The sequence below is a fragment of the Patagioenas fasciata genome, chromosome 22 (assembly GCF_037038585.1).
Source record: "Patagioenas fasciata isolate bPatFas1 chromosome 22, bPatFas1.hap1, whole genome shotgun sequence".
NCBI classification, from domain to species: Eukaryota; Metazoa; Chordata; class Aves; order Columbiformes; family Columbidae; genus Patagioenas; species Patagioenas fasciata.
Window position 1 is genome coordinate 2,804,408 of NC_092541.1, and position 16,212 is coordinate 2,820,619.

Below are 16,212 nucleotides of genomic sequence, written 5' to 3' on the forward strand. Positions count from 1 at the left end.
CCAGCCCACAGGAAGATCTGTGCTCCCAAAAGCTGGGGTGTTTTTTCCAGCCCCATCGGATGCTGGGATGGAAGGTCTCACCCCCAGCGCTGCCGGCGAAAGGTCGGGATTAATCGCAGCGGACAGGAGGATGCGTCTCGCTGACCGCGCAGATGGGCTCCGCGCTTCGCCACAACTTCAACAGCAACCAAGGTGTTTGTGCCGGCCACCGAGAATAGCTTGTTAAAATTAAGACTGTTTGCAGAAAAGGGATCCTGGCTCCTATTTCAGCATTTAAAGATGAGACCGGGCAAGGGAGAACATCCCTGCAGCCTCTCCATGGGACAGAGAACGTCCCTGATCCTCCCGACCTGCGGCTCCGGGCTGGGTGGGATGCGGATCCGGACGAGGCACCACAGGACTCGGGTGTTACCCTGGCTTAATTCTGCTCCCTGTTAGGGAAGAGAATTGTTTTGTTTTGTTTTGTTTTTCAATAAAAGCCCCAATGTCCCGTCCAGACATTTAAACCCGCGTTCAGGGCAGAGCCGTGATTTCAGCGCGGCTGATTTACACTGATGTAAGTGGGACGAGAGCCTGTTCCCATGTTTATGGGCCTTGGGGTCATTAAGAAAACCAGCCAAATGTGACAAGCGCATCGTTTTCTGCTGCAGCCCCAGCAGCCCCGAGCGGGGGCTGTGGGAGAGGCACGATCTGCCCCCACCCCTGCGCTTTGGGCGCGTTGCTTCAGACGCCTGTTGATGCTGAAACCTAATGACAACTGTCTGCAGCTCAGGGCTTTTCAGCACTGTGCTCACGCTGGGTGAAACCTCCTGCCACGCTAAGCGCAGGGACTGGAGCAGGAGGCTGCCAGACTTTCTTGTTTTGTAAGTAGAGGAATTTTGCCCTGTTTGAATGTGGCCGGTGAGCTCAGAGTCCGTCCAGCACAGAAAGCCGGGATTAAGCAGCCTTGAGTGGAGCAAATGGGTGTCTTGGCAGGAGCAGCCTGAAGCTCTCAGCTGGATTTGCTGGGCCGCTCCAGCATCATCACATCCTTGTGGTTCTTCGAAATTAGAAACAATAGTTTTCCATTAGCCAAATGCTCATCTGGCGCTTTGGCCGTGTGATATAATTAAGAAATGGCCCGTTCCCTCCCTCCCCGCAGCCTGGCCTCTGCTCAAGGACTCGCGGCACCGCTTTGTCACCCTTGGTCCAGTTGGACAGGAGCACAAATTACCGCGGCAAAAGGCACGAGGACTGCGGTCCCCGGCGCCGCGATAACCTTTCCCACTTGAAGTGCAGCCCAGCATTGCAGAAGCAAGAGTCTAATATATTATTTAGTGTAAAAATAGACACAGGACTTCAAGCAATCATGACAATGCTAATAACTAAACCAGTTATAACCATTAACAACAATTACAACCGCCAGGCAGATGCTAATGAGTACGAGCAGGGTGCTTAAGTGGCTGGCAGGGCTGTGACAGGCGAGAGCCAAAATCCTCAGGGTGGCCTTGGGGTGCGGGTTTGTCATGACCCCGCTCTGCGCCCGCTGTCCCCGCCAGCCGCACACCCACCGGGAGCTGCTCCGCTGCCGCCCGCTCCTGTGGGGCGATTCTGAAAGGCAAAGTAAACCGGCCGTGTGCTTGTGCACGTCCCAGCGCTTTCTGTTGTCCTCTCCCAGCGCCCAGGCGACTCCGTGGACAAACAGCCCCGCTTTAGGACCACAGAGTGGTTTATAAAGCTCGGGATGTTTGTCCTGAGCCCTGGGGGCCAGTACCGGCTGCAGCTGCCACACGCTCCAGTGGGCAAAGAAGTCGCCGTGTCAGAGGGTGGGAAACAAGCTCCGCAAAAGTATGAGGAGCAGCAAAACACTGGCTTGCTCCAGTCCCTGCAAGCAGCCAGGACTCACCCTTTGTCTATGCCACCAAGATTTGTGTAGAAACAGGACTGGGCGCCCTCCTGGGCTGGGGACAAACACCCAAGAGGGTTTGGCGTTGGGCAAAGGGAATCACTGGATCGCGCTTTCCAGAGGCACCGGGATGCTGGGCGTGGGGGCTCTCAGACTGCGGGTGGGATAAAGCAGCTGAGCTACACTTGGGCTGTTCATGCGTTTGGGAGAGCGCAGGTGTGCGTGACGCTGGTTCAACCACCGCCACCCACAGCACCCAACGCTGAACCCTCCGCTCTCCATCACCCAACCAGCGGGACGTGGGTCCTCAGCTGGGCAGGACCCCACAAGCCAGGCAGCACCGGAGCGGGAGGAGGGTGTGGGGAGCTCTCCCGAGCCGGCCGTGCCGGGAGGACGCGTGTTCCCTGCGGCAGAGCCAGGGCCGGCAGGAAGCGCCCGGCCGCTCCAGCCCCGGTTGCTCGGACACAAGCGTCGCTTTCCTGCTCCGGGGAGGAAGCAGCGATGGAAAGAAAAGCAGGTGGCACCAGGGAGGAAACAGACCTTCCGCTCCCGACCCGCGGTGCGGGTCCTTGAGGAAAAAGCAGGGGTGGGGGCCCTGGCCGCTGCGGGCGGGCGGTGCAGGTTCCTGGGGTGACGGTGCCGCGTCCTTCCGGCTCCCCGCGCCCAGATCCCTCCCTGCGGCAGCTTCCTCTGGGCCGTGGTGACTTCCTGCCCTCTCTCTGGGTTATTCTACCCCAGCTCCTCTCCCTGGCCCCCCGGGATGCACTGGGATGGCTGGGTCACTCTCCATGGCCGTGCCTGCTGCCTGGCTCTGGTCTAGGAGATGCATCCCCCATGCCCATAGTGTGGAGAAGATGGGGAGAGCTCCCCAAGCCCGAGTTACCTGAACTTCACCAGCTGCAGCGTCTCTGTCACCCATGAATCTGCTCCTGGGGCCTCTCCCACCTTCCGTCACCACCCGCACCCCAGGCTGGACTCAGACCCCAACCTTTGGGCTGGCCCAGCAGGATGGGCTCTTACCGCGTGTCTGGCTGCTCCCAGCATCCTCGCTGTCCTGTGCCAAGGGGGGGTCCAGCTCTTCATCTGGGAGGGGAAAAGAGCAGAGAAGTCAGGGGAAGGGCCGGGAGCGGCGCTGCTGCACCAAAGCCCCGGCAGGCAGAGGGCTACGAGAGCACCCGACTGTCAGAATAATAAATTCCCGGCTTAATTGTGAAGAGTGGAAGGGAGGAAGTCACAGATAATATTTTAAAACGTGGTGCATAAAAATATGAATTGTTGTTAACACTGGTAAAAACAAATCACTTATTATAGCCTCATAAATTTAGGCAGCACTTTGCCGAGTGCCCTATAGGAAGAGACGCTTCCTGTGCAGGACTCGCAGCCCGGAGAAAATGAGATGCTGAGGAGAAATGCCAGGAGAGAAATGCGGGGAAGGATGGGGGCAGAGGCAGAAATTAAGAAGGAAGAAGAGGGACAGGGGTGGGCAGGCTGGCATGGCCAAGGAGGGGAAGGAGGATGCGAGAAAATAACAAGGAATGATAACAGTGGAAAAGGTTAAGGATGGAGGGGCTGGAAGTCACAGGGAAGCCCTGTGAAAATGATGAGTGATGGATGGGTGCAAGGATCCACACACAAATAGGTTGAAATAAGAGTACAACCCATCCGGCTGAGCAGCTCTGGGTGCTGAGGCAGGTCGGGTGCACATCACCCTCATCAGCTGCTCCCGTGAGGACTACGAGCAACCTAATAAAGTAATAGAAAGAAAACCCAATTCCGAGATGCTTTGGCAAGCCAATGCTCAGGCACATCGCTCATTGGCACGTCCTACGCGGCTGTCGGGGAGCACGGGGCAGCCCTGGCACGGCCAAGCCCAGTGCAGAACTGTCCCTGTCGCATCTCTGGGGACATGGCTTTGCTGTCACCTTTCGGCACAGCCAACAGCAACCAAGGCCGTGCCTCCTGCGGGTCCCACGGCCGCTGGTCGCAGGGCAGCCAAGCGCTGCAGCCGCTCGGCGGCTCCCAAGGCTGCGGACCCGGCCCGGCCGTCGCTCCCGCCCGCCCGCCGCTGATCAATGCAAACCAGGTCAGAGCTCCGCGCCCGATCACAAATTGCATCCCAAGCTGGGGGGTCACTGCGGCTGCTCCCCCATTAGCCGGGAAGCGGCACCGAAGATCTTTTCTAAATAAATCAGACTTTATTGTAAAACTCGGCCACTGACGAGACAGAATCTCATTAGCATTGATTTTAAAATAAATTATTGAAAGTGGTTTTTTGCCTGCTCTTTGCATTTGTAAAAGAGAAGGTAAATGTATCTGGAACGCCGCCCTCCTCCTCATTCCTGCGCCCCAAACCCTCGCCGCTGGATTCCTCTGTACTTCAACCAATGGCACCAAACCCCCTAATCCCACCTCGGCAGGAGATGGAGGGTGTAAAACCAACGGCCAGGTGCCATGAAAACACCTGAGCATCCTCCAAAGTGGGTCACCCACCGCTGGGGTGACACCTGCACCAGGGAGTCCCCACAGCCACCCTTTCGTGTCCGTGCATCCCATGGGCACCGGTCCATCCCGAGCCGGGTGTCCTCAGGAAACCCCTGCCCAGCGCCCTTCCCGCACGCACACGCGCTCCTGGGGACGCCGAAGCAGGAAAACACGTGTCGGGGAGGAAACGCTGCTGCCGGGATCCAGGATGAGCAAAGCTGCACGAATCCTGCACCTGGGGGCTGGCGCTGCCGGGCTGTGGGGACAGCACAAACCCTGGGGTGTGCGGCACCCCTGGGGGTTCTGAGCTGCTCAGTGAACGAACGGGGCCGCGGGGACGCACGAGCTCCCTGCGCACCGCAGCCTGTTGCACCAGGTGCTGCTCCGAGCCGGGTCTGGAGCGATGTGCTGCCTTCCCAGGGCCTGGCTGCCTGATCTCAGCCAATACCTGCGGTTTATAGTGAGGAATCAGAGAGAAACGCTGAAAAATGCATCTCTCGGGGGCTGTGCTGCTTCCCCCTGTGCAGAGCATCACAGTTTGGGCCACATCACCCTGGGAAAACGCCCTTTGCACCCCCTGGGCAGCCCTGGGCGCCCACACGAGGGGTGCGGAGCCCCCCGTGCGCCCCAGCCCGTGCTCCCCAGTGCTGCGCCGGAGCAGCCTGGGCATTGGGCACAATCTCAGAGGAGCTGTGTTTTAATGTAGCAATTTGATTCAATTTTCCACTCTATAAAATTACCCATCACTGCTCGTTGCTTCCTAACAGACACCTTCACTCTTAATTTAACAATCCTATCGAATTCTGCCAGGGAAATTGGAAAAATTTATCACCTGTGAAATTTTATTTTTCCTTGGTTGTATCTGTTTTTGTAAAACTTCATTAACGACGATGACTTGCTGAGGAAATTATCTCTTCATCTCCCCCCTCTTTCCTTTTTTTCTCTCTACCTCTTTCTCTCTGTTTTCACTCGGGACACGACGGCAGCAGCCGGGCCCAGGGGACCCCAAAGCTTGGACCACAACTTTCCCTGCGCTTCCTGGGGGGTCCTGGGGGTGTAAAGGGCCACGCAGAAGAGCACATGGGTTTGAATAAGGCGCAGGTGACCCGTTGACCAAGCCCTGGGCCGTGTCACGCCGTGATTTCTGCTCCAACGGTAAGAAACGTTGCAGACCGTGTCACCCTCGCAGGCTGTTTGGTTCTGTGCCAGGAAGATGCTCCCGGCTCCTTTAACCGGCAGCCGCTGCCGTGCTGCCTCCAGCCCTCGTACACCCTTAGTGAACAAGCACTGGTCTTTAATGTAGTTATTTTATCATCTCTTGGAAGGCCTGTAATTGTGTTACGGCCACGACTGCATGCCCAGAAGGGAGCATTTTCATCATCTAAAGTCTGATTTTCCAGGTAACACAGCCCAGAGATTCCACTCTCAAACTTAATATTACCGGAGCTGAACGGAGCACAACCTCTAAAAGCCACCCCACCTGATTGTCAAACCCCCACCTCAGCAGCTCTTGTGGTCCATCAGCCAGGCTGAATGAAGAAATGGGGTCAAACCTTTGAGTTATGGGTCGGTTACACTCAACAGAACCCTGGATGTTCATTTCCATCAGTGTGTGATGCGGCCAAGGTCTCCTGCCATGTTTGCAGGGCTTGGCTCAGGTTTTAACCTGTTTATTTGGTCACTCACCTGGTAAAACCTCGTAGATGTCATCATCTTCCATCCCAGCACTGGGCTCATCCTGATTCAGGGTGGTATTGTGGGATGCTGTGTTCACAGAGTCCGAACTGTCCACGTCATTGTAGGGTCCTTCTTCATCCTCATCGCACGGGATGGTGAGGGAGCTCAGGTCTGGCAGGAGGGAGCAAAAGTGCGGTGAGAAAGAGCAAATCCATGTACCAGCTGGATGTTGCTGCTTTCAGTGGGTTGAAATCAAGTGGCAAAGCCTGTGCGTTGCACTCAGTGCTCACTGTGGACCTTGCAGGGAGTGAACTGTCCCCTTGCTCAGCCCATGAGCTGCTGGTGTAAAGAAAACGGGATGGAAGCTGAGAACAGGCTGAACCAAAGGAAAAGCCCATGGAAGGATGGCAAATGCCAGGGAATAAAGGCAGGATCTGCTCAAACAGCTCTGCCCTTGGCTTGGGCCAAGCTGCCAGACTCACCCTTTAGGAGGAACTGGATCTGGTCCACCCAATCTTCAGCCTCTGCTGGGCTTGGGGCTGTGAACTGGAGAGAGGGTCACCCGTTATCGAGCTGGTTCTTGGATGTAGGAAGAGGAAAAACATTGAGGCTGGAATAGGGGATGGAGATGCTGGATCTGCCATTCCCTACCCCGTGACTTTGGGATAACAATTTTGCTTCTTTTTCTCCCTATTCCAAACAGGGAAACTGCAGCAGAACTAAGCTAGACTATCCCAGAGGAAGGCTGTCAAGCCTAATTCATTAAAATAATTCAGATGAAAACCACGATCCCCACTGAATATATTATACTGACTCTGAAGCAAGACTCTATATCCAAAATCTCCCTGAAGCTCAGGAAGGCTCTCGTGCACACTTTGTGGATTGAGCCAGGTTTCTCATTATACCAGTTTTTAGGCTCCTCCCTGGATGCCCAAAACACTGGAAGGTTAAATTTAACCTGCCTCTGAACTGCTTGTTTAAAAATGGGCTTTCCAAACCCAATCCTCTACTGCTTCTAATCCGTGTTCTCACTTCATCCTCCTGCCCCACAAGTGCTAAGAGAGCCCAGGGTCGCTCTTGTGCCAAGGGAAGGTCCATGGTGAGATGACCCGCCAAGGAGAAGCAGCGGCACCTTCTGCAGTGCTGCTCGGTTTGTTTGGGGGGGGTTGGAGGTTCACAGCCTCCCTGGCCCTGCACCAGGCCCAACAGCTCATGCTTTTGAACTGAGTGCTCAAACCAGCCCAGGAAGTTCAGTTCTTCCCCAGTTCCTACCTCGTAGGTGCGTTTGCCAGGGCAGGTTAACTCGAAACAGCATCTTTTTCGAGAGTCTTTGCGGAGATGGAAAGCCAGGCGGGCACTATAGTGCTCAATGGAGAAGCTGCCTTTAGGTTGCTTGCCTGGAAGAAGAGAAATGTGCTAAATGTGGGGTTTGCAACTTATTCTCAAGCTCACAGTACTGCAGGCTGGTGCAGGTGTCTGTCACCCACGCGGGGAGACCAAGAAACACCACATATCAGTGGGAAACGGCCAGAAAAAACCCATCAGTCTAAGCACGTCCGCCCCCCGGAAATCCAAAGGGACCATTATAAAATCTTCATCAAGACACAGTAAAGAGGATGCCCCTTCCAGCCCCAGGAGACTGCCAGCAGCCAGCGGAAGGTTGCGGGGTCAGGAGGTTGCACAAGATGAGCTGGTTGTAATGAAGCAGAGACCACCGTGTACTCGGGGAAATATGATATCAATGATTATTCTGCTGCTAAGGAATTAACGGGCCGGCGTACAGGAAGAAATACTTAGTGGGGCCTTTGAGAACTGGCTGACAGATCTCGCCGATGCACACGCACGGTCGGTGTCAGCGGGGCCAGAGAGGCATCCCCACAGGCATCTGAGCGGCTTTATTTACCCCAGCTCGTTATTTCCTTATGAATCTTGTTGGGGAAGCGTGGGAGTACAATTCAGGCAGGCTCTGAACCTTTTTTTTTGATTTGCAGATTCTTACAAAACGTCCAGGGGTGAGGTCAGGCCCTATAGAAGGATTTCAGCCCATGGATAACAGGTTTGCTTTGCTCTCTTGTCCTCGTTTGGAAGACGACAGCTGCTCATTCCTCATGGAATGCCGGGGAGAGGCAGTGGGAAGCTTGTTTGGAACCCAAAAGAGCGCAAGATTCTCAGCCAAAGGATGTGTGAGGAGAACACAGACCCACTGGAGTTTAATCCTGTCCTAACTGCAGACTGGTCACTACAAACCAAGGGTTTACGTGTGTGGTTTATAAGCTGCTTTCATGCCACGTTTCTGGATAGGTGGAACAGGGGAAGGCCGTATATCTAATCACGCCAAACTCTGTCTGAGATATTAGCTGTCTGTTTATACGTACCTGATGGAGCATGACTGCAAAATATTTATACACACTGACACACGGATTATATACAGTCACCGAGAGGGCTGGAGCCCAGCTGATGGCTAATGGAAAACTCGGTACATGTTTTTATTCACACACAGCTTTGTTCCTGCGCTCTCTTCTCTTGTTCCATGCCTACAAAAGTGTTTGGGGGACCTTTCGAGGAGAATCTGCATCTTCTGCCTTGACAGGGAGTTACAACCGTCCCATGGGCTACGCTTTTCTCTTGTCAGGTATTAATTAACCCATCCTCAGGCCTGTCCAGAGCCTGGGGACCCACAGCATGTCCCTCACCACTTACTTTTCTCATTGGCATAGTAGCAAAAGGTCCTTCTGTTGAGGACACACCACCGCTTCTGCCACTCCGACCCAAAGAAGCTGTGCTCTAGAAAGAAAAGGACAAGAGAAGAGCAACAAAATATGAGTTTGTGTTCTTTCATTGTATGCTTCAGGAGAATATTTAGGGGAAAGAAGGATGTTTTCCCGACAAACCCCTGCAGATTCCTGGCATGAGATTCAGGCGAGCAAATTTGGATACAAAACCTCAACCAAGCAAAGGAGAACCAGCCTGTCCCACAAGGCTGGGCTGAGCTTAGCTGAGCTGGGCTGAGCTGCTGTGACCCTTAGTCCTGCTCACTGGGGGGGACCACAGCTTTGGGTTAAATCTCCCTAACTGAGGCTTAAGCAAACGTCTTTTGCTCGGTAATTGGAACAAGCTAAAACATGCACAGGGCCAGTTCTAGAGCTCATGAGGAAAAAGGGGCTGTTCTTGCCTCACACCGCCTGTCATACAGTGAATAAATCAAGATAAAATCTGAGTGATGGGGAAATAATTTGTAGCTTTCACAAGAGTCAGTAAAATCAAGATAAACCTGAGGCTGACTCACAGGCCTTATCTCAACTCGCTAATGTGTGTGATGCTACGAACTACCTTGTCTTCACCAGGATTTTATCCCCATTAGGTATTGCTCGTTAGAAGGGCACATCTTGCCTTAGAGGACTGGGCTGTTGCTTAATTCAATTTCTGGGTTTTAATCTTTGTGCAGTTTGATGATCTGCAAAAGAGAAGCAGCACAGGCTGTGCCGTCCCTGTGTGTACGGTGCCTAAGAAAGGCCTGAAAGGTTCTGCATGTGCCTACAGACAATTCTGCAGAAAATATGTGTTTTCCTGCTTGTTCTTGATCTGGAAAGTCACATTCTGAGGTGACATCCCCAAAGCTGCTGTTGTGACACACTCGCCAGGCCTTACCTCGAGACCTCTTCTCCAGATATCCCTGCTTCAACACGTTCCCTGAGTCTTGAACAGGCCTGGGGGTGATGTCTTCCAACCCTACAGAGCAAAGCAAAGCTTTGGGATTTCCCATTTGCACAACCCCTCAGCACATTTTCAGCCCTTTTCTCTGCAGAAGAGGTGAAAATCATGGTCCACCCCCAAATCATGGTCCATCCCCAAATAATGGTCCATCCCCAAATCATGGTCAACCCCCAAATCATGGTCCATCCCCAAATCATGGTCCACCCCCAAATCATGGTCCACCTCCCGCACAGGTGACAGCACAACCGTGCTCAGGCTTTTCTCAGATGACACCAAGCATCTGACTCATAACCAAGCACGTTGTCATCTCAAACCCAAGCCCTGACCCCTTTTGCTAATGCAAATCTAAATGTCACTTTATGGGACATTTATAATTCTGAAAGCGGGCCGGTGCTGCCGGATGCACAGGCAGACCCTGCGCGTATGAATATCACATTAATGTGCCCAACGCCCGCTCGCCGATCCCGCTGGCAGGAGAATAACAAATGCTTGAGTGAAACTTTTATTTAGATGTTAAGAATCCAGGCCCCAGCGGGGTGACGGAGGCAGCCCCGGCGAGATCCCATCAGCACGAGCGCTCGAATTGAATTACCCAGGGGGGAAGGCAGGAGCCGCCAGTGCTGCTTCGCTTCTTTAATTTCATTTACTTTCAGTACATTAGCAGCATGGGGCTTCCCTCTGCCCCCGTCCCCCCCGAAAACCGGCAGCGTGCGGGATGCTGCTGGCGCCTGAGCCAAGGCAGGGACGTGTCCGGCCACCCCGCTCATCCTCAGGTCGTGCTTTCCGCTCGTTCCTCAGTTGGCAAGAGAAATTTGGGGGGTGCAAGGGCCTTTCAACACCACAAAGAGCACCCGAAGCAGAGAAGGAGCACGGACACAATGGGAGCCAGCAATGGCCCCTTCCAGCCCCACATCTTCTCTCTTTGCCATCATTTCTCGGTGCGCGCCAGCAGGCAGGACCCCGGGACCTGCTCGGTTGTGCTTCACCCTCTTTGAGATTGATTTTCCATATTAGCAGATCCCACGATTAAGGTGATTTGTGGCCCTGGGGTCCAGGATCTGCCAGGCTGGCAGCTCCCCAGGGCACCCCAAATCTCTCCTGCTCTGCAGGGGACACCGTGCCTCAGTTTCCCAGGAAAATCCACACGAAAGGAGACTCCGTTCTTAACTACTCAGTGGCTGCTCAGACAGACTAATACGATTAAGGAGGGGTTGTGAGGCTGATTTGATTGCACGAGGCTCTGGAAATGTTAAGTTTTACAGGCTGTGACACGGAGGTGGCAACTGTGACCCTAACGCAGCCCTGCGAACGGGACCCGGGGACATCAAATCTGCCAGAGATGGGTGAGTGGGGCTGGGGCTATGCAGGGTGTCCTCGTCCCCTCTGTGTCCCCAGTCTGTCCCTAACAACAATCCAGATGGCCTTTGCCTGCAGCAAACAGCTGAATTAACCTGCAAAGCCAGTCCCTGGGGGGTTTGATTTCTTTAAGCCGTCCTAATGGACACCCAGGAGATGCAGAGAGGTGAGGGAGCCCAGCCCCAGGCGGGTCTCTGGGCTCTGAGGGGTTTATCTGGCCCAGGTAAATCACAGCTCACGACGTCTTCCAGGGCTCCAAGGGATGGAAAAGCCAGCCCGTCACCAGCTCATCTGTTCCAACCACTAACGGCCATTCGCCATGTATAAAAACAGAGAAAGGAATGGCCCTAAATTAATCTGATAGAGACATCTGTGCTCTCTGAGACACGCGGTCCCTCTCCGGTCCCTCTCGGCGCAACTGGGTTTGGATGGTCTTGGTGGTCCCTGGTGTCTCCCCCAGCATACAACTGGTACCAGCAGCGCTGCCCAGTGCCACCGGCTCCTTCCTTTTCCTTGTTATTGCACCTCAACCCCTCCTGTGATTTGCATCCTCTGGGTGCTGCTGAAGGTTCCTCTCAGGGTGGGCCCAGGTCACCCCCCAAGCCGCTGCCTTCACTGACCAAACGGCATCTTTTGGGCAAAGTTTCTAGGAGTTTGGCTGCTGAGCGCCGTGACCGTTCAGCCCCACCCTCACCGTGTCCTCAAGGACCTCTGGATTTCAGCTCTCGCCCCGTCGGTGTCTGAGTCACACACACCAGCTGCATAAAATGTCACCGGAGCCGCAGCCAAAGACGCCCGGGGGCCGCGTCGGTGCCCACGCTGTCACATCAACCCGCGCTTCAAAGGGACGGAGCGCGGGGGTACGACGACGGTTACAGCTAATTCCCCATCCTCCCGCTTATTCACCAGGCTCCAATGTGCCAAGAGCAGATTCTGCTCCCGGGGACTTTGGAGGGAACACCCAACTGCATTTCAAAGGCGAGCACGATCGGCTGTGATTTCCCAAAGCCCTCCGTGCTGGCTGCGCTCTTTTTCCATTGAAGCTAATGAGAAAAAAAGCAGTCAGAAAGAGAAAAACAACCCCTCCCGCCGCCTTCAAAGGGAGCCCAGCTCAGGAAATGCTGAAAGCTTTTGGAAATCTCCCCCCGCCACCCAGGTCTGTGCAGGAACAGGACCAGGATGGGCTGCGGGGGCTGGTGGCCCCGATGGCCACTGCCCGGTGGTGTGTGGGATCTGTTCAAACATCAGTTCTATACATGCAAAACCACGGGGTTGTTTGCAGCCACGCTCCTCTCCATCTCTGGTGGGAGAATAATGCTCCGTGCATTGAAACCGTTCCCTTTTTCTAAGATCAAGAGGATCCCGAAAGCATCTCTGCTTCTCTCACCACGATCCACACGGGTGCAGAGCACCCAACCTCCACCTGGGTTAACCAAGTTCCATCCTCATGGTTGGGACATGAGCCACCATCTGTCCCTACGGTCCCTCGGGTCCCTGATGCTTGTCCCCCCGCCCCAGGTCACAGCTCATGGCCCTGGTGGCCCTGGACCCTCCATCCCCTCGATCCCCCAGGTTGTTCTGGCCCTGGAAATGCTGCCGAACCTTCCAGCGCCTTGGAAAGGCCCGGGGATCATTTATAACGACGGGGACAAAATGAGCAACTGTTTCCAAGAGAATGGGGAACTAAACAATTGTCAGCATGGATCACATGAAATACATCTTGCGCCAGACTAATTTTATTGCATTTTTTGGAGCAGGAAAATAAGAAAGTAGACGAAGAAAAAGCAAGGCACAGCAGAGAAGATTTATTTGGGCTTCAGCTTGACTTTTCAGAAGAGGCTAGTAAGCAAAATTTGGAGTGTAGGCATCCACCCCGGGATAACTACCTAGATTGAAAGCTGGTCAGCAAGCAGGAGGTGGCTAAAAATCAATGGCAACATATCATCGAGGGGAAATGATCAACTGAAATAGCCCTGTGCTCGGCTTCAGGATCCATCGTCCTCAGGTCCGGGAGCTCTCGGATGCTCCGAGACACCCAGCCTGGAGCCCTCCCAAAATCCCGACCCCGAGCTGCCTGGGGATGGGTGGGAAGTGCTGAATGTGCTCTTGTACGCACCAGTACAGACCAGTATTGAAGGCACGGAGCAAGATGAACTGGTCCCAGGCAGCGGTTCACAAGTGCTGACAGCCAGGAGCAAACCCCAAATCCATGGGAGCCGCTCAAGTAAACCACGATTCTCACCGGGGGCTGAACGGTGCCCAGTTCACTGCATTGCCCCAGTGTCCTTGGTGGACTGCAATTAATGACCGAGCGCAAATAAACAGGGGATGTACAGACGGAGCTTTGTTAGGTGCCGACTTAGTGTTGGATTCATTGTTGTTTTTGCGGAGGAGTCCATGCCTGTGGTTTTTATGATTGATAAGCAAACAAGAGACAGTCAATGGCAAAGAGCTGACTGCACGTTGGGCTGGGATTTAGCCCAAGAAGGTGGAAAAAAGCCTCCCACTTTTATTGGTGTTTTTGGTTTTAATTCTGTCTGGAAAAATTCAACAGCAAGTTTGAAGTTCAACCGACTTTGCCAAAGGAAGAAGAAAAAATACAAGAAAATTCAAAGAGGAGGCAGAGCCTTTGGCCCAAAAGTTTCCTTCCAAATCACTAAGTCTATAATTGCAAAATAAAACCCACTAAATCTCAATATCTATTTGCACAGCTCATTAGCCAAGGGCTCGCACTCAGCAAAGAGGGAGGGCAAAAGAAACCCCCTCGGCACGGAGTGGATTTGGGCAGTTGCCATGGAAATGGGCCCTCGGCAGCCGCATCTCGCGCATCCCTGCTCAGGCGGGTCTGTCTGTCTGTCCGCCCGGCCCCGGCTTCCCCAGGACTCCATTTCTTCAAGTCCTCCACCAAAATCAAGCCCAACGTATGAAATATATAAATATATACTCTGTGTAACTCATTCCCCTGTTATTTCTCTCCCCCAAACATAACATTATGTCAGACATTCGACCTGCTGTGCTACCGGGACAACATGATTTACAACGTGAAAAGGGAAAACCTAAATCATCACGTAATGAAAACATTAAAGTTAATGCATCACAAGTGAGGAATTTATTACCATTAACTCCAATAAACAGTTATAAACCACCCGTCCTTTCCTGTCCACGCGCAGGGACACGGGCACAGGGACTTCATTAAGCTCAGCTTTCCTTCCGTGCCCAGCGGACCGCTCATGTGTGCTCCCCCGGCCACCACTCCTCGTTAGCCGGACTGGCTCATTTTCCGGGCGCTGGCGAGGCTCTGAAGGCCTCATCCATTTCCTTCCACGGGTGGCTCGGCGCAGACGGATGGAACGGGAAAGTTCACGAGACGCGCAGCCCGATGGGTTTGTTTAAACGCCGCTGAAACGTGCGCTCTGACAATAGCCAACCCTGGGCCGTGGTACTCGGAGAAGCCAACGGATAAGCAATAACATCTGGGCAGCTGTGCAGACACCAGCCCACCTGGGGGGCACTCAGCTAAATATTTGGCTCTCACGCGTGTCCCAGCACCACCTGGGAAAGCCAAACCTGATGGCCGAACCGCATTGAGGGGTGTGGGGAGGATGGTGAGGGCGGTTGGTCCCTCATGGGACCACCTGCCCTGTCCACATGGGGTCCGAGGGGCCAAACCCATCCCTGCTGTCCCCCCGGCCATGCTCAGCCGCCCAGCACCGCAACATCGCACCCAAGAGCTGCTGGACCCGGCCCAGAGCAGACCTGGGTTTGATTCACAAGCTGCCGAAAGAGCAGACACCTGTTGGTTAAAGCCCGGCTTAGGTCCCGACTCCTATAAAAATTCTGTACCACGTAATCGCCAGCCTTGACACAAACGATTCCTATAGATCACTGCGGAAAATCGAGAGGATTTAAGGAGAGAGGAGGGTTAGGAAAAAGTAAAACAAACGACACGCAATTTTTCAAGCGGAAACAATGGCAATATGAAGATATATAGGTGTCAGCCGTTCCATAGGAGGCAGGAGGCTGTGCTCTTTTACCTCTTACAGTGTCACTCTCGTGACCTCTACCATTTGAAATGCTTTGATTCCACCTTGCCCAAGGGATCCGCGAGTGCCGGGGAAGAGATGAGGGATGCCCGCGCCTGACCCCACCTCCGCATCGCCCGACGACTGACGGCATAAATCAGCTTTTCCCCTCTGCAGACCCGAGTGTCAAGAACCCATGTGAGAAGGCTGGAAATATTAAATGATTTCCCTGAGGGTTTTCATTGCTACTCGGTTTCTCTCCTCTAACTGCAGAGCTGTGTTTCACGTGAAGAACGGCTTTGCCTCGCATGTGTGTGTGTGGGGTGGGAAAGGGGATGCGGGCAGGGGAGCAGGATGGGCACCGCAAAATCAAATCCACAGCACCAACCTGCTGCCTCATCCTTCCCGGCTTGGTGCGCACCCAGACTGCTGCGATCCCAGTACGGACGCGAAAAGAGGTCGGTGAGGTTGCTCATGGAAGGGGTGAGAAGGAGCCATCCTGTTGCTGGGGACCAGGTGCACATCCCAGAGAAAGAATAAAACCAGCCCAGGAAACTGGTGGGAGCCGCTCCCCAGTGCCAATGGGTTTATTTCTCCCATGTGCCAGCCAGTCTGGCAGCACCTCCTCGGTGACCTGAGCCACGTTGGCTGGTTTTGGTCCGGGTTTCATGGCCACAGCAAGTCAAGAGGCTGACAAGAAGTCTTGGGGACTCAGATAGGCTCATTTTAGGTATACTTAGCAGCGTTCCCCTGGACCACAGGCAGCCCCCAATTACCTGGCCACCAAGAGTTCTGGTAGCTGCCATTGCCCTTCCCAAGACTTAAACCCCAGCGCAGCGCTCAGTGGGGTCGTTATTCCACCATTGCAACCCAGCATCACTCTTTAAAAGCAAATTTTGCAGGTAATTAACCCCAACTGCTGCTTGCCATGGAGCTACTGGGTTGTCTTGTTTCAAAAGGCATCTCAGTGGTGGTTCCTCGGCAGGGGCTCCGGTGCCCTCGCGCCGACACACTGCAGGGATGGGGACACCCCCGGGGATGGGGACACCGCCGATGGGCAGCATGGCTGTGGGTTAG

At 54.1% G+C, this 16,212-nt stretch overlaps 1 protein-coding gene across 2 annotated transcripts in view; it reads right to left on the reverse strand.

Moving 5' to 3' along the window:
* The window catches only part of SKAP1 (src kinase associated phosphoprotein 1), a 125,699-nt gene that overhangs the window by 13,845 nt on the left and 95,642 nt on the right, over positions 1-16,212 (reverse strand). For both annotated transcript variants that reach the window (XM_065856319.2, XM_071818141.1), the window contains exons 5-10: positions 9,692-9,772; positions 8,744-8,827; positions 7,316-7,440; positions 6,526-6,589; positions 6,053-6,214; positions 2,906-2,968 (exon numbers count right to left, since the gene is read on the reverse strand). In XM_065856319.2, coding sequence (XP_065712391.2) covers positions 2,906-2,968; positions 6,053-6,214; positions 6,526-6,589; positions 7,316-7,440; positions 8,744-8,827; positions 9,692-9,772 — 579 coding nt within the window. The remainder of the gene's footprint in view (positions 1-2,905; positions 2,969-6,052; positions 6,215-6,525; positions 6,590-7,315; positions 7,441-8,743; positions 8,828-9,691; positions 9,773-16,212) is intronic.